Source organism: Agelaius tricolor, unplaced genomic scaffold, assembly GCF_023055355.1.
Source record: "Agelaius tricolor isolate 1412-34295 unplaced genomic scaffold, bAgeTri1.0.p SCAF_1, whole genome shotgun sequence".
Taxonomy (NCBI): Eukaryota; Metazoa; Chordata; class Aves; order Passeriformes; family Icteridae; genus Agelaius; species Agelaius tricolor.
This window is the reverse complement of record NW_027269261.1, coordinates 35,656,556-35,681,242: the sequence shown is the minus strand read 5'-3', so window position 1 is coordinate 35,681,242 and position 24,687 is coordinate 35,656,556. Positions and strand designations below refer to the sequence as shown.

The 24,687-nt window shown below is 39.9% G+C and overlaps 1 protein-coding gene across 1 annotated transcript in view; it reads right to left on the bottom strand.

The window, feature by feature from the left end:
* Positions 1-808: 808 nt before the first annotated feature.
* Positions 809-24,687, bottom strand: part of LOC139589646 (visual pigment-like receptor peropsin) — a 28,910-nt gene continuing 5,031 nt past the window's right edge. Inside the window, exons 2-6 of the mRNA XM_071426203.1 lie at positions 20,901-21,106; positions 7,735-7,834; positions 6,281-6,385; positions 3,147-3,370; positions 809-2,471 (exon numbers count right to left, since the gene is read on the bottom strand). Of these exons, the coding sequence (XP_071282304.1) occupies positions 2,031-2,471; positions 3,147-3,370; positions 6,281-6,385; positions 7,735-7,834; positions 20,901-21,106 (1,076 nt within the window). The 3' untranslated portion in view covers positions 809-2,030. The remainder of the gene's footprint in view (positions 2,472-3,146; positions 3,371-6,280; positions 6,386-7,734; positions 7,835-20,900; positions 21,107-24,687) is intronic.

The following is a 24,687-nucleotide window of genomic DNA, read 5'->3' as shown; positions in this document are numbered from 1 at the left end:
TGGAAGCAAAATATTTACTTATTTGCTTTTAATTATTTATGGTAATGAAATAGCATCCATATCTCAAATTTTTCAATGAAAATGAATACTCTTGTAGTTCAAATCTGTGGCCATGAAAGAAAGCACAGTTTCCCAGTGTTGCTTATATTGTTTATTTGTTTTTAACTTCAAAACACAGATGATTTTCTCAAAACAAATAGAGTAATGGAGGGAATGGAGTTGGGCTCTCTTAGTAACTTTCCCAAGAAACACATCTGGAAGAGCATATTTTTGCAAAACAACTACATTTCAGCACACCCAGACAGCAAGATTTCAAAAGTTTGTAAATAGCAGAGGTTAGCAAAGAGTGTTGCTGGTTTTTTCTTTTTTATTTTTTCCCTGTTTAAATTGCAAATGGCACTAAATGAACCCACAATTTCCATGGCTAACACAGAGACGTTTTAAAAGAAGTCTTTGAGTAGGCTGTTAATTTACAAGATGGGGAATTATGAAAACATACTGTCTCATTTTGATTCTGTAAAATAAACTTGGTGATATAACTGGATGGATATTGTAACATCTGGCAGTCTGGCAACTGATTTAGGCCTACAGTATAGCTGTTTAAATCATTATCCTTAATTGCTACTTAGTTGGGTTTAAAAAAAGTCACTTTTTATCCATAGGCAGGTAACAACACTTTCTTTAGAAGCAAAAGTGGAGTGTTGGATTCTATTTTGTAAATAGCTTTGATGCTACACCTCATCAGTACTCTTAAAACCTAAGTCAGTTTTGGTTTCATTACCTGTACATCTCTTGGTCCACCTTCAGAGGAAGGTAAAAAACCAATCAGTTTGGAGACAGATCAGTAAAATCAAATTAGCTTTCCTGAATCAGAATGCCACAGCCAGGCCGTGCTCACCAGGAAGGTCACTGGGGGTGGAAATAATTCTGCAAACCAATGAGGAAAATGTGAAGCCACTGCTCAGACTACAGTGACTAGAAAATACCAGACTAGTATTTTCATTGTATTACAACTCCCAGCCCTTGCATAGACACACACAGAGTCAGGCACAGGCCACCAGAGGATGGCCTATGAAGACAGGCAGAGAGCTGGGGCTCATTAGTCTGGAGAAGGCTTTGGGAAACCTCACAGCAGCCTTCCAGAACAAAAGGGGAGCCTACAAGAAAGACAGAGAGGGACTTTTTACAAGTGATAGGACAAGGGGGAAAGACTTTAAACTGGAAGACAGTATGTTTAGATTAGATATTAGGAAGAAATTCTTTACTGAAATTCTTCACACTGCAACAGATTGCCCAGGGAACTGTGGGTGCTCCATCCATGGAAACATTCAAGGCCAGGCTGGAGGGGGCTCTGAGCAACCTGGTCTAGTGGAAGGTGTCCCTGCCCATGGCACGGGAGTTGGAATGAGATGATGTTTGAGGTTCCTTCCAACACAAAGTATTCTCTCATCCTATGATCAGACACACTCCCATGAGGTGCCTGTGGGGCCTGGGAGCCCTATGGTGGGCAGACCTGGGTACCCTGCAGGGGGAAGAAGGCTTTTTCTGCCAGCTTGCAGCCTTTGGAGCTGTAGCAGCTCCACAGCAATCTCAGCAGGGCCAGTCTTCTCCTACAACCATGGCTGTGAAGTACGCAGAGTTAAAACAATCACCTATGTCTGTGACTGTTAAAGAGCAAAAGACATACTTGGAAATGTAGTCCAGAACTGATAAAATTTGGATAGGAAACTATTAGTTAATTTTGCTAGCTAATGCCTGTTCTCCTGAAGTCAGTCTTTCTTTTCCTGCATGCATGTGAAAATCAAATGTTTCTGGCACTGGGTGTGCTGCCCACATTTTAATGTTCTTTGGAGCATTTTGTACTTACATAGAAGGAAAATATCCCTTTACCATCTGATTTGCTTGAGTTGTACAGTCATCAGTGGTACAGCAAGAAACAGATGGAATAGGAATTAGTAAATTACTCAAGCACTGCTCTGTAGAGGGTCTTCCTGAACACAAAGTGTGTATGTATTAAGCAGCCACAAAACTTACAATCTATCACATTCAATATTGGGGTTATTGGATGGTGTATCAAAAATACCAAAATACACTTCCCTGTTTGCTGGAGGCGGGGTGTTGGTTGGGCTTCCCACCCCGGAATCAGGGCTTGGTGCAGGGTGCATTTCTGGTGCATACTTCTCTTCTTTTTGAGAAGGCTGTGGCTGCTTTGGTTTGAGGTTTTTGAAACGTTTGAGCTTTACAGGGTCCTTGGCTTCCTTGGCACAATGGAACAAGATGAAAATGTCCCTTCGAAATTTGGAGCTCATTCCAAAGTAGATAATGGGGTTGTAGAAGCTGGCAGACTTAGCAAACAAACTGGCAAGGATGCTAGTGAGGTTGGGCACAGGGTGACCATAGGCAGACCATATAGAGATGACAGCATATGGTGACCAGGCAATAATGAAGGCTGTGCAAATGACAATAGAAACCTAAAAGACAAAAGAATAATAATGTTAAATCTATTTTGGAAGACTACATCGGGGGAGCAAAACACTGAGAATAATAACTTGAACACTTGGCTGGAAGGGAAAGGTCTGGATTGCCCTGAAGTTATGGCTTATAGGAGAATATAGACAAGCAAATGGTTTGCTTTGATGAAGACAGGAAGACCTAGGAGCTACATATTGAATTTTGTTATGGTGGTGTGGTTGAGAAATGCCTCATCTAACAGAATGAAAATAGCTGCATTCCCATATGTTTATATGAATACAGAGGGTTTCAGGTAGACTTAACTAAACAGTGAGTAAACTGAAATCTGCACTCTAAACTGCACTCTAAATTCTGAGTATGCTCAGGAGTAGTGTAACTTCTGAAAGAAAAGAGCATACACCAAACCATATTTTTGGGGTTTGTGCTGTAAAACCAGCTCCAATTATATTTAGATTATTTTTCAAATGTGATGTAGCACCAATATTAGCCAACTGATGCAGTAGAAATTCTAAACAAACTTCATATTCTTCACTGACTTCAGACTCTGTCATTAGAGTTATAATGAAATGAAATGCAATTGATTGGTTTTATTCTCTTCTGTTCTAGTTGAGGTCAATTTTTGGAAAGACAGATTTACTTGAGATGAATCCTCCTGATATGAAACACAAACTCACCCTGGTGACATCCCGCTCTATTCTCCTCTGTCTGTCTGTGGGATCACCCAGTCCTGTCAATGCATGGCTTAGTTTGACTGTGTTGATGATGGACACATATGAGAAGACCATGACTGAGACAGGCAGGAAAAAACAGCAGATAAAAATGGAGACGATGTAGGATTTGTAGATTGTAGAGAAATTGGCTTTTGCCCAGTCTATCTCACATGTGCCATACATGCGATCTGGAAAGCGAGAATAAGTTGGTTAGCATTTTTAGAATATTGATCTGCTTTTGAGCAATTAGTTTAAATGCTGTATTTTCTTCTGTTAAGCACTGCAGAATGGAACTTTCTGATTTAATGAGACATGACATTACTTCCTACATAAACAATTTTTCAAGACCATTTAGACTGTAACAAATTTTAATGAGTATTATCATTCTGTCGAGTTTGTATTGCCAGTGTAAATCCATAATGCACAAACTGTTGTTTCAGGATAGGAAATTGTGACACTTTATTAAAAAAAAAGGTTTTATATCCTTGACTGATATGTACTCTTATTTGTCATAATAGTCTACATAGTAACTTCCTAAGATGAGCTCTGTAACAGCATAACAAGAAATTCCATAGACAATATGCCAAATGTAAAAAGTCACTACTTAGATAACTAAGCAGGAAATAAAAAATATTGAGGCCTCTTGAGGTAATGGAACTTCTACTGCAGTGAGAGCCATGAGACTAAATTGATACAGCTAATGATAAAGATTATGAGAAGACAAAACATATAAATACTTAGAAAGATATGAGACCTTTTGAAAAATGGGAAACACACAGTCCTGAAACACAGAGATGCAGACTTTTAAAATGAAGTGAGGCAGATTGCAGGGTCTACCACTAGTGAAACAGGAGCTGACCAGGAGCGGGAATAATGTGTAGTCTCTGGCTCGAACACTTTTATGAATTACAGTTGACTTCTTTAGGTCTCCTGATGTGTTTGCAAAGATGTCCTCATATAAAACTTGAATTCTATAACCTTGGAGGTTTTTCTATAGATTGTGAATTGCGTATTTTTGTTTTTAAGTGGAAAAAGCTGTGGTTTCTTTTTCTGACAGCTATGGCAACAAATCGAATTACAAATAAATAAAGCATGAATCAAAATTAGGAAAGTCAAGTATTAACAGGTCCCAGAGATACAATACAGGTGAAGACTACATGATTTAGCAGCAGATCTCTCCCTAATATCCAGTGGTAATTTTGAAGGAAAAAAAAATCCCTTAATTCCTCACAGGTGAGAGGGGATTTAAACAGGAGGAATTAAATGAACAAAAGGCTAAAATCTCTTTCATGATTCTCATCAAAAAGAGCTCAGTATTTTTATCATCAAAAGCTCTAGATGTTGCTGTCTGAATGTGTTCTGTAATAGAAATAGATTTTTCTCTCCTTTGCCTTTTTTGTCAGTAGACCTCAAAAATATAGCCATAAAAAATTCAAAAAATATAGCCATAAAATCTGGCTTAATTCTAGGTTTCTGCTTTTGATAACTTTTGCCTGAAAAATGAAACCAGCCTTCAGATGACAGGAAAAGAAAATCTGGCAGATTTCCTGCAAGTCAGAATTCAGAGCTATATTTTCTCCCTTTGCAGGGAGAAAAACAAGTGGCTTTCCCAAAAACTGGTGGGGTCCTGGGGGCCCCTGAAGATATTATGTAGCAGTGAAAGGCCTGAGGCAGCTAGCTGTAACCTGCTGTGCTCTGCTGGTGCCTGCTGCTGCACTTGCTGCTGCTGGGCTCCCACATCTCTGTGGGTGCCCTCACTGGAGGTGTGTTTAGAGACAGCCCAGGAACCCAAAATTGCTGTGAGTCTCAGTAGGGGAAAGCACTCCTAGAAGCAGTCTTGAAAACCGCTGCCAAGGAATTGAATTCAAACAGGGTCCATGGAGGCACTTGAATGTCCTGACAAAGTAGTGTTGCCCAAAAAGTCCCTGGCTCCAGTTTAAGGCCAAAACCAGACAGCAGAATTCCCCCTATAAATGAAGAGCTGGTGGAATAATGTAAAAAGAACACAGATCAACAGAAGATACACAGAAAATTACCAGTCAAAACCAACCAAGTTTATGACAGTCCAGAGTGCAAAAATATGACATCAAATTCACACAGTCTAATAAACAGTTTGAATTTGTCTCAAACCAAAGGTTGTTGAGCCAAGTATCTTGGGAGTATTATGGTTTGTGAAGGATAGAACATTTAACTAACCATAGGAATGGCTACTTTTCTCACACCCACACTTCAAGGGTCCAGAGATATCTCAAAGCTTACACACTTAGTAAATAAGAGAACATATGCACATAGCTACTTCAGTAAGTCTCCAACAAATTGGCTTTTGCCCATTCTCAAAGAATGCAGAGGCCTACAGAATCCAGAGGGGTAATTGCTGGACAATGCCAGTCACATGATTTCAGTTGTTGGGACTTCTGTATCATTACCATTTGTTCCTAGATATTTGGTTTGTCGAATTCTTACAGGCTTAAATTGAGGCAATTTCTCCATCTTCCCCCTTGAAGAAATTTTCTGGTCAGTCACATGCCTTAGCCACTGAATTTCTTCAGTGTACACTACACAACTTTTTTCCTTTTTTTCTTTACCCTCCTTTTTTGATATGGCCTTATCTTGCACCCTAATTCTTTCTTGGACTCACAAACTTTCCAACATCTTTGAGTTCCTTTGCCATGTAAGTTTTCATATTTTCAACAAATTGTTTTGCCAGATCTTTCTGGCTTGTCTTATTATAGTTTCAAGTTTAACTTGCTGGAACTTGTGTTCTTCGCTAGTTTCCTAAACTTGACAGTTTTTGAAGGTTGTCTTTTGATAGTTTTCTTTATCTCACTGCTTAACCATGCCAAGTATTTCTGGCCTCTCTTTTTCCATAGGCAATATGCACTTGGTCCAAGTCTTTCCTGTGATATCTTCAAAAAAAATCTCTTTATAGCTGATACCAAAGCAGGCAACGCTCTGCACCTACATCATGCACAATGAATGATTTCCTCAGTTCCACTGATAATCAGTCTGGTTTGTCACAAACAGCAAGAAAGAAAGGTAAGTTTATCTTTGTTAAGTGGAGAGGCGCCAGGTAAGCACAACTGAGAGATACCTGTTACCTGTATAACTGCCCCAGCCAAGCAATGGAGCTGCAGACCAGAAGAAAGCGGCCACCCAAATGAGAACCAGAGCCACCGACATGCTGCTGTTGCTGATGCAGTGACCTGCAATGGCATGCCTGGGTCAGAAAATAGTACTTGGAAAGGCAAACATATCTCTGAAATCCAAATGCACTCCTATACCACCAGCTAATAAGTAAAACAGCTATTTAAAAAATTAAGGTAGAAAAATGTATATTCATAAGAAAAGCTTGATTTTGAAAGCATCTGTCAGTCTTGTGTTCCCACTGAAGAGTGGAAATGCATGTTTTTTAAGCAGGAGACAATGAGTTTGTTGAGTGCTGTGGAATTAGTGAATTCTGTGTTAGACTTATGCTTTGTAATTTTGTAAAATGCAGGATACAGTTGTATTTTACATAGAAATTAACAAGATAAATCTAAATTCAGGGGATTGTCTTACTGGCATTAAGGTTTTTCCCTGTTAAAAAGGAGAAAACAGTCCAGCCTGTATTTGCTATTTGATACAAAATATTCAATCTGTCCTGCTGTTGCCATACACTGTGGTTATTTTTTGATTTATGTGGGAAATATTTATGCATCCACCAATTTCTGTTCCTCAACATTTCTGTAACATTATACTGGGTACTTGCTCAAACTGAGATTCAAACATAAATTATGCACAGCATCAGATGGATATGTGGTAGAGCTTCACAAAAGAGAACTGTGGGTTTTAAATATGACTTCTTAACAGGCAATGAATAGAAGATGTAGGATTACATCACAGCAAAACTCTATCAGCTCCAGCAGCAGTTCATGCTGAAAGTTAACTTCAACAAGTCTATCATTGCACCCAAATGCAGAAGAACTTTCTGTGGAAAAAATTACCTCCCTGCAGAAGTTCTTATCACAGCAAATGCTCCTTGTGCTAGTAAAGAGAAAAACTCATCTGATGCAGCCCATGTACTTGCATATGCTTTCCCTGCAGACATTGATAGGTTCCTCTCCGAACGATGGTGCGAGCCACTTGCAACAAAGGCATGAAAATTGATCTGATCCCTGACCAGAAACTTCTCAAACTTCATTTCATAGAAGAGCGAGTATTTTTCAGTGAGATACAGACCAGGATGTATAACTTAGGAGCTTGTATAACTTATAATTTGAGTCACATTTTGAGGAATACAGAGGGTTAGCAGTACCTGTGGTATCTTTGGCACAAGGATGAATTTACCCATAGTGACCCAAGTGCACTTGTAATAATTTGGGTCTTACTGGAATTACCCTGAAGGATTCTATGAGAACATGTTTGTAATGTAAATGACTGTATTATGTCCTGGTTTTCAATGTGTTTAATTTATATTTAGTATAGCCTGCCTGACTGATAATAGCAACTGAGAGAAATACAGATTTGCACCAGGTTCAGTGAGGGCAGAACTGGACTTGCCTTTATTCCTTACCTCTCTCAGGATGGCAGCCCTTGATATAGCGTGTCACACTGATCACTGTAAGGGTATTAATGCTAGCCAGGCCAAAGAGAAGCGTCAGAAAGCCATCAACCTGAAAAACAAAGCAGTACAGGATGTTCTGTTACTCCAGAGAGTTGAGGGGGAAAAGAACCTCAAGAATTTCTCCTGTCATTTTCATGTTAATGAACTTGAAAGTTTTTCCAGAAACCCAACTAGCAAGGAAATGCAAAATGTCAGGTGCAGTTATCTTCTATAGGATCAGTGAGCAAGCAAATGTTCAAAAATTATATAAGTGCTCTGTCATGTACATACAATAAGCAAGCAAGAACACCCTTACATCTATGCTTCCCTTAAATGACTTGTTAAATGAAGGAGAAAAACTTTGAACTGGAAAGAAGAAAAGCCCTGAACATGCAAAAATGCCATGGATGCAGCTGCCCTGCTTATACAGAACAAACATGCAAACTGATCCTAAGAAATTTAGGCCAAATATGGAAAAACTAGGAGGTGAACGGCTGGGCTGAGTGAGAAAATATTTTTTTTTCTTTTTTTTAACAGACCCCAAAACCTAAATTGATGCAGTAGATTGAGTCTCAATGTCTGGTGTTGCTCTGTGCCTGCTATTTCTGAAGCCCTGATCCTCATCCCCTGGCTGTGACGCAGGCAGAGCTGTGCAGCTCTGTGGCTCCTGCTGGCATCAGTGCCTCAGCCACGTCCCGGGATGGCCACAGCTCTGTGAGCTTTATAACCAGGTATAACCAGGGAGTTCTGTCAGCTGCAGGGGACATGGATGCAGCCATCTGCTAGGGAGCACTCTGTGGCTGGGAAATGATCCAGGCAAAATGCTGACAGCCAGTCCCTTAGTTTTTTGGAATCTTGCAACCATATATTAAACTGTCCAGAGCAGAGGAGCTCTTGGAGGTGCCAGTTTTACACCTAGTGAAGCAAGAATATTAAGCGTCTCTGGACAGTAACTTGGCATTAAAATACTGAAATTTTTGGCAGAAAGGCACATCATTATTCTATAGGAACGAACTCTGTCTTTGTATGAATGGGCACAACTCCTGTGGAATTCAGTTTATCCCTGCACTGAATCTGGGGCTTTAATCCAGGCTTAAATCTAAGACCCTGGCAGATTGTATAAATTAAATTTGGTGAAGGGTTAGAAAAAGGACAGCTTCATCACTTCTTTCACTGGTGCTTTTTCTTACTACCACTGTCCTCATATTGACTCTAAATACTTATTGCCATCTTTTACAGACCCACCACATTTTAAACACATGCAAGGCTTGCTACTACAACAATCTACACTCACCTGTGCTCTGACTACAGTCATCTCATGCTTGGTGTAGGAATGCAACCATGTTTAGAACAGACTTTCTTGGATGTCTCAGCTACTTGCTAGAAGCTGCACTTGGCTGAATTTGGCCTGCTGTGTGCTGTGGATGTTGGTGAAATACCTGGATATGTATATGTGCTCTGCATTTCATTATCCTAACTGGTGCCAACGGCTGCCACCTCTCCATTTGCTCTAACAATGCTTCACAGATGCAGAAAACAATGACCATAATCTTAAGGAATTACACTAATTATTAGATTAGAAAGGAAGCAGTATTTCAACAAGGATGCAAATAAACACTTTGAAATTAAGCCTAAAGAGCTATGAGATTGAATACTAAAAGAGCAGAACAGGCTTCTCACTGCGTATCATAGGCCTATGTTAAAAGCAGGGGAGTTTTTCTGAAATAGATCTGTTTGTTTTATCACTGGCAGATGTGACCATTTTTCTCCTACCCTCCTTTCCTGATGTTGGACCAAAGAGAGACAATTATATCAAGTGATCAGTTCAAACAGCCTTTGAGCACACCTACAAGGGAGGAAGGTTGGTCTAAAAATACACTCTTGGCCTTTAAGATGCTGTCACCATAAGAAAGAAAAGCCTGAATGTTTTCTTTGGAGTGGTGCCTTGCTAAAAAAATGTGGTTTTATCTAAATCAACATAGTTCAAAGGATTGAGCCACTGTCAGTACCAGATCTTGTTTGCATCCTATTTCATACCAACATTTCATCAGACCTTCTGCAGGTGTGGGGGCTACCACCAGAGATGTTACCAGGGCCAAATGGCTTGTAAGTGGCTAAGTGGCAGCCAGGGCAGCTGTCACTGCCTCCTTGCTGGCCACAGGCTCAGTGGCTTGGGAACAGTGACAGCAGGAAACATTATGAAGCAGAGGGAGCTCTGGATGAAATGAATAAAGGAGGTAAATGGTGGCTCTCAAACTGCAGAACAGCCCATACAGGAGCCACAGCATCTGGAACACTTAACCATGAGAGACCATCCAACAGGGTGCTTTGGGAGCATGATGCTCAGACCACTCTTGTCCCAAACTTTTATTGGCAGCAAGTGGCTTTTGAGCCCTGCTATGCATAAACCATTTCCCAGCAAGTTTGTCAATGCTGCAACCCTTTTATATCATTGTCACTTAGACATATGTCCTCAGAAGAAAACAAGGGATCTTCCTCTAGATATAGCCAATTTACTTCAAGCTTACACCTACTAGATTTGGAAGAAAGATCTCTACTTTTTCTGCTACTTTTTCTGCTCTTGAACAGACAGCACTGACTGTAGGTAGCAAGGCAACTGCTAGGCACCCAAGTAGATAATAACAGAAAAACTGCTTTAACATAGTCCCAATTTCTATAGACAGAGATTAATAGCTGCATGTTACAAAAATATGTGATTATTTCAGTTTTCTGCATCTTTAAAGATATATGGAATGACAGCCAAGGAAATACTAGAATAGTAAATAACATTTCATTACTTTGGAAGATTGATGCTCTTCCCCTTACACAGTTCTGGTTTTCCTTTTATTCTACCCCCCAGCCAGATCCTTCCTTCCATAGTCATAATACTTCTTCCATTTCTGTTTAATGCAATTTTTTCCTTCCTATTATTAATTATGATCAAATAGCAGCAGTGTTAACAGGCAGTAATGAATTCTGACATAAACACAAAGTTGATTGCACGGTAATTTTAATACACCAGCTTTCCCTTTTACCCATTTAGAAGCAGAAGTAGATTAGCAATTTTAAAAGCTTTCTCTCAGTGTCCTACCAGCATTACTCCCTTGGCTATATAGATATGCATGGAAGGTGCTCATTATCTTTATGCTGCCTGGAAGCTAAGACACAACTGAGGAAAAAATTGTGGTTTTTTTTCTGCTTTGCACTTGTGCCTGATTTTAAATCTCACTAATGCTCTTGGAGCACTATTTACAACCTGCAATACACAGAGCTCCTACTGCATGCAAATTCATTTGCTTCAACACAGAGAGAGTTAGGAATCCCCAGTGCACTATGAAATTTTTAGCTGTGAGCATGGGTGTGCCTCACTTTTGCTACCTTTAATACTTATGAATCCCTACTGATTCATAAGGCTTGTCTTCATTTAAAGTACAGTAAAATAAATATAACGTATTGTTCATAATATTGGATTAATCAAGGTTTAATTGCACAAAAGCAGATTGCCAAAATAGCTATTACTTTTCACTTTGGGCCAAAACATTGATCTCACCAGGCACAAAGGCTGCCTCACTCCCTCCTCTGGCCAATTGGTAAATGTGTTGCAATTTCCCAAAGTCCATTTGTTTCCCTTCAGAACCATGGCATCCTTATTTTTCTTCTATTGAAAATGAGATAATGAATATGTAAAGAAAAGCATAAACTTCAAACAGGGATTATTTGCCCACAGCATATAATTAAAGTTGCCACAATAAGCTCTCTCAGAATAATTATTTTTTTTAATACAAATCAGATTATTCTGAGTAATTAGATAATGGCAATAAACCTCATTCAACATCAATAAATGAAAAAGCACTTAAATCAATCTTCAAGAAACACATTTGTAAAAGCAATTGTAGATACCTTGGAATAGATATTTTAAAATTAAAGACTTAATTTTAAATTTAACAATTTCCTAAAGTTTGAAGTAAATGCAAAAATATTCCACTTGAGTCTGATGACAAAGTAATTCTCCCATCTCTCAAATATACTGTGATGTGTCAACTGGACTACACTAACTCTTTAGTCACAGAGGTTGTAGAAGGACTACTGAGTTCAATAATCAAAATTAGTCTTCACAAAAGACTACTTAAAACCCACAATGCATAGTGTTCCTAAAGCACTCAGATAGTTTCTTTGAGATTTTTTGCAATACAGGAGGTGAAGGAGACTTACCATTTACTACAGTTCCCACATCTTTTGCTCATGAGACATTGTTCTGGTATGTTTTTATCCTGCCTTTTAAAATGTCTCAGTAGGCTTCAGGGGTAGCTATGCTTAGAGGTGATGGCATCAACCCAAGTCATTGGAGAGCTCTGACAGAAATGCCCCTCCATGTATAAGTAAACAATGAGAATTTATATGCTACAGGATTAGAGAGTTTAAACCATTAAGTGAGACCATCAAACATTCATTATTTTGTACTCATAAAGTGATTAAATTTTTCTGTGGCTGGCATATATTCTAAAGACAGAAAAATATGAATGCAGTATTTAGACGATACTATTATGTGTCCAGATATGTAATTATGCTAATTATACTATATAGTTAATGTATGTTCAGTGCCACTATTACAATGTGCAGGTTACATTTTGGCTTTAGTGAACCTGGGGAAGCCAGTTTCATCTACCAGGTTAATCAATTGAGGTTCAAGGTGGGGGAGCTCACTTTGGGCTGACCTTTACCTACTGTAGTTGCAGCTTCTCAGGCCACAATTTCTACTCCTGCCCCTATCAAGGAGCACATCTATGAATGTAACAACACCACCACTTGCGGGGATGTCCTTGAGGGCACAGCATTCAATGAACAGATAGAAATTGATTGCAGAATTTCCTTACACAGCCTCATCAGATAATAATCTTACTTCAGATACTCCATCTCCAAATGCTTGGGAACACACCTGCTTTCTAGCTCTGGGTAGATGTTGTGGAATCATAGCAGATTTATGCCTCTCATGTCCCCCCGTGAAGAGTAAATGGGGAGCATGTAGTTCATACCACCAGATGATCCAGACACAATGGAAAGATTCCCATCTTCAGGTTAAATGCTGAATTGCCATTTGTCTTTCTGTGAATTAGTGTAAAGGGAAATTAAGAAGCACTAGATAGGAAAATCTAGCATTGCCCTTTGGGAACATGTGTTGCTACACTATAAAATTCTTTTCAGTGGGCCTGAGCCAAAACTCCTCTCCACTGTAGTGATGTTAATTCAGAGTCTACTTGTTTATTGTCAGCATCACCATTAATACAAACAAACAAATACACAGATAAAAGAAGAGTCACCTATCTCATCTTTACATTACCATAGAAGACAAGGCTTAGCTTTGTGGACTGTAGATAACTGAAATCCATGCACATCAGATTAAAATCACTTTCTTTTTTTTCAAAGTATTTTCCATTTCAAAATATCATGTTAAATGTTTCTTGAAGTTTACACACCTCAAGGGAATCAGAGGTACCAACGTTCATGGACTTTGCCAGGACAGCCCAGAGACTACAAGTGACCCTTCACATTCCCCAAAGTACAATCCTCTGTGCTGCTTCCCAACAAGAAGGAATCTGCTTATGTAGCCACCCTCAGGTTTATACAAGGACATCTCTGACTCTTGGCTGAATGCCTAGAATTGAACTTGCTCTTCTGCTCAGGAAGGTCCTGGGCAAAAGGCAGGGCAGGTTAGTGATGGTACCAGCTCAGCCTTAAGTGACCAAGACAGGAACATGTTATTTTCCTGAAAACGTGAAAAAGCTGCATGGCTACTAGCAGATCTCCTCTTAGGTTAATATTCTTGTCCCCTATGGATCCTGTACCAAAATAACAGGAGAGTCACAAGCATTTTCAAGGAGTCCTAGTAGACCAGGGAAAGCATGGAAGGAAGTATAAAAGATAGTTTATTCTTGGTCTTAAAGAGAGTTCTGGAAACCCGCCAGATGCAACAACATCATCCCTTTCTGCAGGGACAGTGGTATGGAAGTCCTGGATGTCCTGTCATATACAGCCCATTGCAAGCAGCAGTCATCTTGTCATCAGATCTAGTTCAGGACCTGATTTACTTCCTAAGTAATATCAGTGTACTGACTTAATGGAATAAATTTTTGTGATAGAGAAGATGAGTACATGTGAGATAGAACTATAAAAGTATTTACAAATTCTATCAGAGTGATATTTTAATTTCAGATGAAATTTTGCTTAAAAGCCAGTGAGAGGATGTGGCACACAGAGAACAGTCAGAAGAATATTATTTGTTGCCCTAGAGTGAGAAGATCTTGAATGATGAAGGAGTGATGGACAGCATTTTTTGAAAGAAAACATTTATTATCTTAGACATCAGCACAGAAGGATGTGGAAGGCTATTATTTTCCACAAAGAGAAGTAAGAAAAGGGTATTTCAAAGCCCTCTGGGAGGAAAAGCAAGCACAGAAATCAAAGCTTAGGCTTTGTAAATTCCTGGTTCTGTAGGATCACTCTCAGGCAACGAATGCCCAATCCAGGCAGCAGAGTGGGGTTTGACTCAGTGCTTGGGTGTCACAGCAGGGGCTACGTCAGACTTGTTAAAGCAGGAAACAGATAGTTTGGGCATTCATAAATCTTCACTACCGAATATATAACTTATCTAATTAGTTGCAATTGACTGCAGAAATACTCATTTAGAGGAAAATAAAGGAGAATTCATGACTAATGAAAACTGGCGGAACTTCCCTGAAGTCACATTAGTTACACTGAAATGATCTTCTATGTTGCTAATGATTCTGTTTGCGCAAAGGCAGTCTTTCCCCCCCTTCCCTGCAGATGAAGTATTTTTCTCATTAAAATTCAGCTCACAGATGTCTACATGAGTTGCCTTTACCTCTTTGACTGCAATGTGTACACTCTTTAGATTATATGAAGGCAGATCAGAAATAAAGAAATAGGGAAGACTCTGCAACTTTATGTTTCAGTATCCAAATCTCAGGTAGGCAAGGAAACAAGAATGAGGATAGATTCCAGTGCTCTAAATTGAGATATAAATTTGTTTCAGAAAAAGTGAAGGAAAAAAATTAATGAATGATGGAGCAATGTGAATGGGGGGTTAAGCTGGAACAAGCCTGACAAAAGATGGGTACAGACATTTGGCAGTAGTGGCTGTCTATCCTCAGTAATCTCCCCAGCAGCTCTCCTGGGTAGGCAGTAAAAAGAAAACTTGTGAGGTTGAATTTTGGCCCTTCCCATCTGACATTGCTTTTATTACTGGACTTCACATGGACTGTGGAGCTACCACTGGTGTCTCATCTCCCCAGAATGTGAGGGAGTACCATTGGTACTCCCAAACCAACAATTGGTTGGTTTGATGAGTTATATTAAATGGACAGAAATCAGTGTTCTCCAAATTTACTCTGTTTATAGAAACATAAATGCCCTTAGAGTTTTTGATTTAGCAGACAATTAACAGAAGATTTTGTTAAAAGAGGAAAGTATTAATTATCTGTGTCCTCCTCAGACAAGATTTAGCAACATTTTACAATCTATGTATAGGAAAAGAGATAAATGCATGTTCTGAGAAAGGAAAGGCTACCAATAAAACACACAAGAACTTATTCAAGATTAAAAGCCCTGCCCTCAAAATTTCTGAAAAGAGCCCATGTGTTTTCATCATACCTTTCTCAGCATTTCCTACTGTTGCAATTTTCTTTTTGGTGTTTCAGATATTCAGTTCTAATTTTTACAAAAGGTGACATTATTTCTTGGAATGTCATGAGAGAGCCCTAGATATTTAATAGTACCCAAAATAGTTCTTAGGTGCTAGCAAGAGGGAGTGGCTGGAAGTTGAATCTCCAAAAAGGGGCAAGGGCCAATGTGCTCAGCTTTGCAGGCTTTGGTCACTTGCCTTGGTGAGAGAAGGGTTGTGGCTCCGAGCTCTGCTCCTACATTGGAGGTGGCAAAGCTGGTGAGCAAATGAGGCTCCTAAGGAAGCCAACAGAACAAGGGGATGGACATGTTTCACCCTCTGCTTGATTTTCCATCTTTTACTTTTCAACACAAAAGATTGTGATTCCTTGTTATTCACAGCCATTTCGTTCCCTTAACTTTACAAGACCTTTCAAAAATTATCAGTGTCACTGTAAAAAGCAGAGTGATGGCTGACCCATTCCCCCTTTACCCCCATGGACTGTGTGGGAGAGCTGGATTCACTTTGGAACACAGACCCAGGACTATTCATTATAAGGGAGTACCAAACAACTGCTAAAGCAAAAAAGTATTGGGGCTAGAGACTAAAAGAGGCTCCCTGCATTAGTGTCAGACATCCATTAGAGGAAAGGGAACCCTCCTTGTCCAACAGCAGCATTGTCAAATCAGGGATTTTTCACGTCTAATTTAGCTTTTCTTAGACATCCCTATTTAGCTGGGATTTCAGATGGCAACTTGATCAGCTACACCACCACAGTCTGGAAAATCTGCTAAAGTGCAAGAAATCCCAGATATCTGTGGGTAACTTACTCCTTAATGCATATACACTAAGTCTGGTGCTTCCAGATAATTTTTGACTTCCGGGCCACACCATACCCTTTTGGGGTGCCCATACTCCCCAGATCTGGTGCTGTCAGGCACACTGTGCATGAGTATATTAGGTTAGGGCTTACAGAGTAGAGCAATACCTGTGTGCAATGTGGGGTTTACTGCTGACCACCACATTGCCATGTGCTCCTGTCCAGGGTATGCCAGACTGGAGTAAAGTGCTGTGTGAAGCATGGAAGCACTGCAGGATTCAAACCCAGATTTCCTTCCTGCTTTGTAGTAAACCCAGCCAGAGGATGAAACAGTCATTTCTCTCTTGAAGCAGCTTTGTGAGGCTGAAGGCAGGTCCTTGAAGGCTGGCCAGATGGACTGGGAATACCTAGGCTGACAGTGAGGTGAGTGCACCTGTGGTAACAGCATCAGTCAGCATGTCAGGGACAGGGGGTATGTCTGTCACCTGGAGATATCCACCCTGTGCTCTAGGGTGCACAGCCCAGACACGTCTTTCATGTAAGAAACAGTCAGAAATAAGAAATGTGTTTTAAAAGAAGCTTATGCCAACAGAGTGAGCACGTGGTAAGAACAGTCATTTACCTTGATCCTCATAGTAATACCTTTAAGTGTTTGAAAAATTAATGTTTAAATAATCAAACTGCATTATCAAAAATAATTTTAAAACTTAGAAAAGTGAACTACTGAAAACAAATTTAAACTGAAGTACCAGGATTATGAAGGATTTCAAATTCAAAGGCACTCCATAGCCCATTGTTGTTTTCAGACATGACTGTACTGTACCTATGGAGTTCAGATAGGTTATAATCCTTTCCCCACATTTAGAGGCCTCCTGAAATCTGCATCTTTTGTTGTATTTGCCACGTGATTAAAAAATACAAGAAAAACTTTAGATCACTTAATAGATAAAGTTCAGAAGAAGCCATGTTTGCCTGTTGAGAATGAGTATTTCTCCTCTTCCTACATGAACATTTGCATACAATGTTATTTATAGGTTTCCCTGCAACTTCTGGTTCAGCAGAACATACAAATAAAAAATATGTGAAGGACAAATATATTCTGAGATAGCTTTTCACTAGGAATATGGTCAATAGGGGAACAGATGGCTCTTGGTCACTGGGTTACATTCCCTGACCTAAAATTCACCATATGAACCAGTTTACTTACTGATCATATTGGCAGAGGCTAAAAAATGGATGTGCCAGAGACTGACTGTCCTTCCTCTGTCCAGTTCAGGAATGAGACAGGGGTAGAGCAGAGGTGTAAAAGTGAAAGCAGATTTCAAAGGCCACCATTGGAAAAGTGTATTGTACAGAGCATTGTACAGAGCATCGGATACAGATGTACCATCTAACCTCATTCCTGAGAGAAGAGCCCTGTCAGACTTAAAAAATAATGTTTGGCATGAGAAAGAAAAGTGTTGTTTCTTCCATACAGAAGAGGAGAACAGAACTTGTCTTTGTCCCTTTCAGCAGGTATGCAGTGAGATTTTGCTGGTAGCTGGAGATACATCTTTTGTTACAGAGAGTTTTCAAAGACCAGGCTGTTTTGAGAGAAGTACTCTTTGTCTGTCTTTCCCCCATTCCCTCCAATGCAGCAGCCCAGGATGGTGAACCTTAATGTTGAAAAATGTTACCTGAGGGCACAGGAGACCCGAGTCAGAGGAAAACAAAATAGTTAGGTGGATTAAGTGAGGTGAGCTCATGAAATTTCTTCATAAACAGAAATGACAGGCTAGCTTGGGAAAATAAAATTTTCCTAAGTGTTCCTGACAGCAGAAACTGATCAATAGGAGCAAATGTGTAGTGAACCAGACAACGACAAAAAACCAAATAAGGCTGTCCTCTGGACTCAGCAAAACAAACCAAGTAAGGGAAAACACACGGACCATGCTAAGGAAAGAGCCATGCTCATGTATGCAAAGTGCCACCCCAGCTACTTGCAGAGAAGCCTGAGTGCATGAGGAGAGCCAGAGACACCAACTTCAGCTGGTCCTGACAGAAAGCATGGGCTTTACCTTCATGGCACAAAGGTCCTCATTCCTCATGTTCTACCTGTGAGACCCCTTCTAGTAAAACTACAAATTCAGACTACAGCAATCAAAACACTATTGCTGTTCAACATTAAACATTTTCAGAATTACCTTTGTGCTGGCTGCCTGCACACGTGGATGATTTCACATCATTTTTTTTATGCACAGAAGCTTCCTGCTATTTCTGCACAATATTCTTACTAGAATCCAGCCACTCTTTCCTTAATCTATTTTTTCATCACTGGCTTCTGTTTTGTCTAGTTTATTAATCAAGAAGATGGAAGTCAGCGTTTACACATGTTTTTGAGGTTCCCCAAGACAGCACAAAATCTTGATTGAAACAGGAATCCTACATGATGTTCTCTCAATAATCCATAACCAGCTTGACTCAACAAGCCACAACAAATCCAAACTTAATTCAAAGTACAAATTGATTTTCCAGATTACCATTCATTTTAATTAGTATTAATAACAGTATAAATTCATATTCGGAATGGTTCATGTTACTCTCTAGAGCCTACAGAGGACTACCAAAGCAGAAAATGTAATGTTTTGCAAATCAGTGTGTTAAGAAAAGCCAATACATTATTAATATCCTGCTCAAAGTCCTTGGATCCCAATACCTTAAAACTTTGCTTGATATCCAAACTTTACAAATGAATATTGTTTAAAAAAGATACAAACCAAATTGACCAATTGACCAAACACAGACTGACCAACAAAATATCTGGGTACTCTAAAAATGTTATGGACCATTTCTCCCCTTGAAAAAGCAGTTCAAGTACAGCAAGATTAAGCACACGTCCATCTCACAAAGTACAAGCACCGCTCTATCTCAATATTTTAAAATCTTAAAAAAAAAAAAAGTCAGATCACCATAACAAGACTTAGTAGCTCCAAGTCAACCAAAGACAGATTCCCAGGCAAAAGCATCATGAAAGAATCTGTAAGGCTCCTGACAGAAGTTCCCATGCAAACCAAGATGAGAGACAGAGTGTTCCATGCCTTGCCAATTCCTCTGTGTGCTGCTTTATACAGCCCAAAAGAAGAAGCCACAGTACAGACAGGGCTCTGAAAGAGCTTGCAGTAGGAATGCAGAAAGGTCATTCAATATCACTTGTTTCAACCTTGTGAGTTGTAAGCACTAAGTTACGCCACTGACCTAGGGTCAGGATTTCACACTGAATGGCTTACTCTGTCTTACACAGGAAATCTGCAACAAAGCTAGAACTGAATCTGGAGATGCAGATTTTGCCTTTCCTTTCTCAGTCATAGCTCCAACCTTCCTTGAAAGAGGGGGGAAAAAATATGCCTCTGTTTAATTCTGAATATGGGTGTGAATCTTACAGTTTTCAAGTATGTGTTTATTTATCTGATGACTTCAAAGTTTTCCATAAATGAAGAAATTCAGTTTCTGCTCAACAGACCTTAGACTGCAACTGTAGGTCATCTCATTAGAGAAAGAGTGCTATTTTGCTGAGGAAATAATTAGCTTCTTTTTGATAAATTGTTTTCTGCCAAATTACTATAGAGATACATTTTAAACAAAAAAAACAACAAAAAAAATTTTGATCAAGCTACAGCTCCTAGGTTAATCAGTCTCCTACAGGACATCTTCCTCTTTGCATAAACAGATCCTTTTTATTGAAATGGAGGGGACATGACCTGTAAATGTTCTTTCATCTATGTGGCACAATAGCTCAACTTCCTCCTTAAAAAAACCTAAAAAGAAAAGAGGATTATTTTTCTCTCCCTTTTCCTTCATCATGATCTTTCTTACACCTTGCTGTAGGCTATCCTGTCATTTTCAGGTTTTTGATTCCCTGATGAAACAGAGTATAATCTTTCTCACAGTTGTTGCTGAAAGCACCAGGGAGCCAGCTCTGTGCTATCTGTCCATGGGGTGCATTTATATTCTGCCCACAGAGGTATGTTTTGGAATTAACAGTAATAACTTTTTCCAAGTACTCCAACAAAGAGCTGCCTCCAAGATCACAACTGTGGCATAAAGTTAAATCACTCATTCTACCACAGGCAATGAATCAAGCAAGAGTTTAGAAATGTGATTGAAGAGTTACAACTGAGTTAGTGCAAAACCTTGCATGCTAAAATGTATGGTTATGCCCAAATGCTGTGTGGAGGCTTGGCTCCACATGCCTTGTCAAGCAGGAGTTGACTTTGGCACTTTAACATTTGTCTTAAAGCAGCAACCAGGCTGGCTTCAGGTGACCTGAAGTCAAGCACAGCCTATGACTTGATTTTTCCAACATGAGTGTGAGCTCTAACATGTAGTAAAGTAAAAGTAAAAGTAAAAACCACCAAACTAGTAAGAACTGTTGTGAATACACAGGAAAAAAACCTACTGAAAATTGGTGAAGCACCAATCAAATGCATAGATTTATAGGTGTAACAAAAGAGAACACACTCCTTTTGAAAGGTTAGTGACCACCTCCTTTCATGCTTTGGGTGCTGTCTGGTTATTTATATACAGCACACCCACAAAAATAGCTGCACCCCTTTTTTCAGATTAATTTTGTCAGATTATTTAAGTGTAATCCAGTCTTACCTGGCAAGTCCATATTGATGTGATAATGAATCCATCATCTCTGAAGACATTGAAGATTTCAATGATGCCCCGTGAATAACCAAACACGGAGATACTGGCATCTGACACTGCCAAGTTAAATGTTAGGTAGTCGGTGGGCTGCAGAAGATGTCTTTGTTTATACAGGACAAAAATCACAATGCTGTTTCCAAACCAAGACAACCAACCTGGAAAAAAAAATAAATCCATGGAACTTGATCTTTAAGGTCCCTTCCAGCTCAGTCCATTCTATGATTTATGAAATCAAAAAAGCAAATAAAGAAAGGAGGTGTTGAGTGTGTAAATGTATGACATATCTTCTAAAATTCCCTTTTGTTCCACTGGAACTATATGAAACCAGATTATCCACTAGACAACTATGCATGAAACCTTTTTGAGCAGTTGGGTGCATTTCAGAAGAAAGAGCAAGTAATTGAGTGCAGCAATAGAACAAAGACAAAGAGCTGCTGCTACACCTACTGAAGATGTACAGTTCAAGGGTCTAAAGTGGATTTTTTCGCTGCAAGTTTTTTCCTTAAGTGGATAGATGAAACTTGTAAGTGTTACACCTGGGAAAATAGGAAGGAAGAAATATTGGTAGAGTGGAGCAGAGACTACAAACAATCTGCCAAAATCTGCAACTGTTTAAGTTCCTCATATACAATAATGGATACAGAATGTTCACACAGGTAGCTAGAGGGCTGCTTTATCAGTTCTCCTTAGAAAAGTGCAGCTAATACAACTAGGTTTCTTCTCTTACAACAATCTAGGATCTCCTTGCAGCAAAGTCTGTCCCAGATGGGAATATTTTTCAGTAATACACATGATAATCTATATGAAGAGAATATTTGGAATAGAACTTCAAAGTTTCTTTTATTTAATTCTACAGAAAGTTGCATTCTCTCTTACTCTTCCAGGAACAGAGATACCAGACTTGTATGTGTCTAAGTATGTGAGCAAAACACAAGGGAGATAACTGTAAACCTGCTGAAAGTCAGACACTCTGCTGGAGAGACCTGGAGTTTCCAAATGTCTACAGCTATTGCTCTGCCCATCAGTGCAAGGCCCTGGTGGCTTGCCTCCCACTGTTTTGCAATTACTTAGATGTGTATAGATGAATGACTTTTAACAGAAAGTATATAGATAAGTGTCAGGTTCAGTGTTGAAAATGTGGCTTAGCCAGTTAAGGGGGTGGTGGGCTGAGCAGCAGGCCAGCCAGCACCTGGCTCCCAGCTGGCTCCAGCTTCTATCCCACAAACCAGCTCTGCCACTTCTGACATTGGTGGCCTCGCTTCACCTTGGCACGGCAGAGCAAGACATGACCTCTTTTGAGTGTCTGCTGCCCACGGCAGGATAAGGAATGCAACAGCTGGTGGCATATGCCAGGTTACAATATTCCCAGGAGAGGGAGAGAAGAGCTGACCCACAGCCCTCTGCCCAGGCACAAACAGCAGATATCCCAGAATAATGCTGCTGTATATTGACCCAGCAAGAGATGAACAAACACAGTAAAGAAGGATATGACATGATGGCTCTGCACAGCACCTCTGGATATTCAAAGGAGTCTGTGCTATGAAGATGGCTGATAGGTTTAATGTTGTAGCAAGGGGGCAGCTGCCTTCCTTCAGGAAGCACCACCTCAGTGTCAAAAATCCAGCACTTCACTACCAGGCTGCTGGGGATAGGAAGGGAGGGGAGAAAATTGCCTCCCCCTCTCCAGGCCATGTGGGAGTCTCAGGAGCTGAAATGACAAAGAGCAAGGCACTTGCTCTGTAAAGAAAGAGAATGAGCAGATACCTCCCGGTGAGGTGCTCTGGGCACTTTGGAGTGGGAGGGAGGTGGTTGATGGAACAGTCTCTGTAAGGCTCTGCTTCTTCTGCAGAGCAATTTACTTTCTATAGTTTCTCTTTGCAGCATTGCCAAGCTTCTGCTGCTCTATCTTTTTTAGTTGAATGAACATGTGAAGAGTATTTGAACTGGGAAGAGCTGAAATGTCAGCCTATGGTATTACCAGAAATAATCACTGGTGAGATGATACACTGACATACACACACACATTTTATGTATACCTTGTTACAAGACCAGCAATAATAAATATACCTTGTTCTGGCCACTAGGTGACAATGTTTCTTAATCAAGTCTTGATTTGAACAACTGCATGCACTTTAACTCAGGGATTTTGTGACTTTTGTTTGAATCTAGGTATTATAAATAGGCAGAGCAGGGCACTGGAGGAGGAAGGCTTTGGGAATGAATGAGGATAGCCTGAAACGCAAATATGGGAGTTGTGTTGTCTGTGTATGTTGGTTCTACCCTCTGCAAGGTTAGATATTTATCAAGGCAGTAGGTATGAAATATTTTTTCCTGTCCATATGAAGACAGAGTGCTAAAATGCTAGACAAAATACAATGACACCTCCTTTGTAAATAACAAAATTTTGCCAGTGCATTGTAATGGATAGGAGGGATACCCTCCCAGTGTCAGACACCTGCCCTTCCTGGGAATATACAGAGCAAATTCTCCCTAGCCTGGAGGGTAAGGGAGTTTTCAGTTAAAGTGTTTTAAGGAAGAACTTGAGCAAAACATCACACCAAACAACATTGCACATTTTAGAGCAATGAGAGGTGAGAGAGACACAGTACTTGTGATAATTTTTGGGAACTACATTCACAAACTGAGGTTGAAGATGAGGGATGCACCAAGGGAGATAAGGTTACAGAGTATGATTTCTGCAGGTAGGCACAGTCCTTTCAAGCAAAGCAGTGGAGAACTTGCACTGGCATATCCAGTTCCTAAAATGGTCTGTCTGGGTAGTAGACCGTATTAATTTGGATTAAAAAAAAAAAAAGAAAAAGAAAAAGAAAAAGAAGAAAATGAATTCTTAGTAAACCATGCAATAACAAAATCAGTGGTCAAATAAAAGTGCTGTCAGCTAGAGTAGTGAGTCTGGGACACTGGATCTCTGTGCCATCAGATACATGTGCTAGTCTGGGTTGCTGCCTATATTGACTGACTTAAAAACACAAACCAGACCACCCCAAACCAGAAAATTACCCCAACCAAAAGAATGGCTCAAACCAAACAACCCCTCTCCCTTCCTCTCCCAAGCTCTGACAGCATAATGGGGAAGAAGGTTGAAAATTCAAGGCAAGCAGAGCAATAGCACTGACACTCTCAGTGAGGGCAGAGATCTCGTCAGCTGCATTTCACGGGGTGTGTGCCTCAGGGGATGTCAGAGGTAGATCAAGAGTCCAGAAAGAAACCTCTGAACTTTGAAGTGCCTCCATGTTACCAGGTGTCATCTCAGTAAAACAGAAGATAGAAAAATGAGGGAACTTGTTCCATCTTTTACAAGCTGTCACTAATATTCACTCATAAGAGTATGCAGAAAAAAACTCAAACCAACCTCAAAATCCAAACCCAGCATACTAAGGCAATCCTGGTGAAAAAAGACAGGTTTCAACTGAGGTCAAAATGTGGTGAGAGAGAAGAAAAAAAATAGCAGCTAGGCAGAAACTGAGCACTGCCACCCAGCATAAGGTTCAGAGAGAGATCACCACATCTTTCCCATAAGTACAGTCTGACTTCAGTTGCTCATCAGAGAGATGCTAGATCTTCTGACATGGCAAAATACACAGATAATATGCAAATGCTTCAGTAGTTTTGCAAACATTGTGAGGTAGGAGGAATAGGATGGACAGCAGTATTAAAAATGTTGCATTGCCCTTATTTAATTTTGTAGTAATCCTTCTCCTGGAATAACACTCTC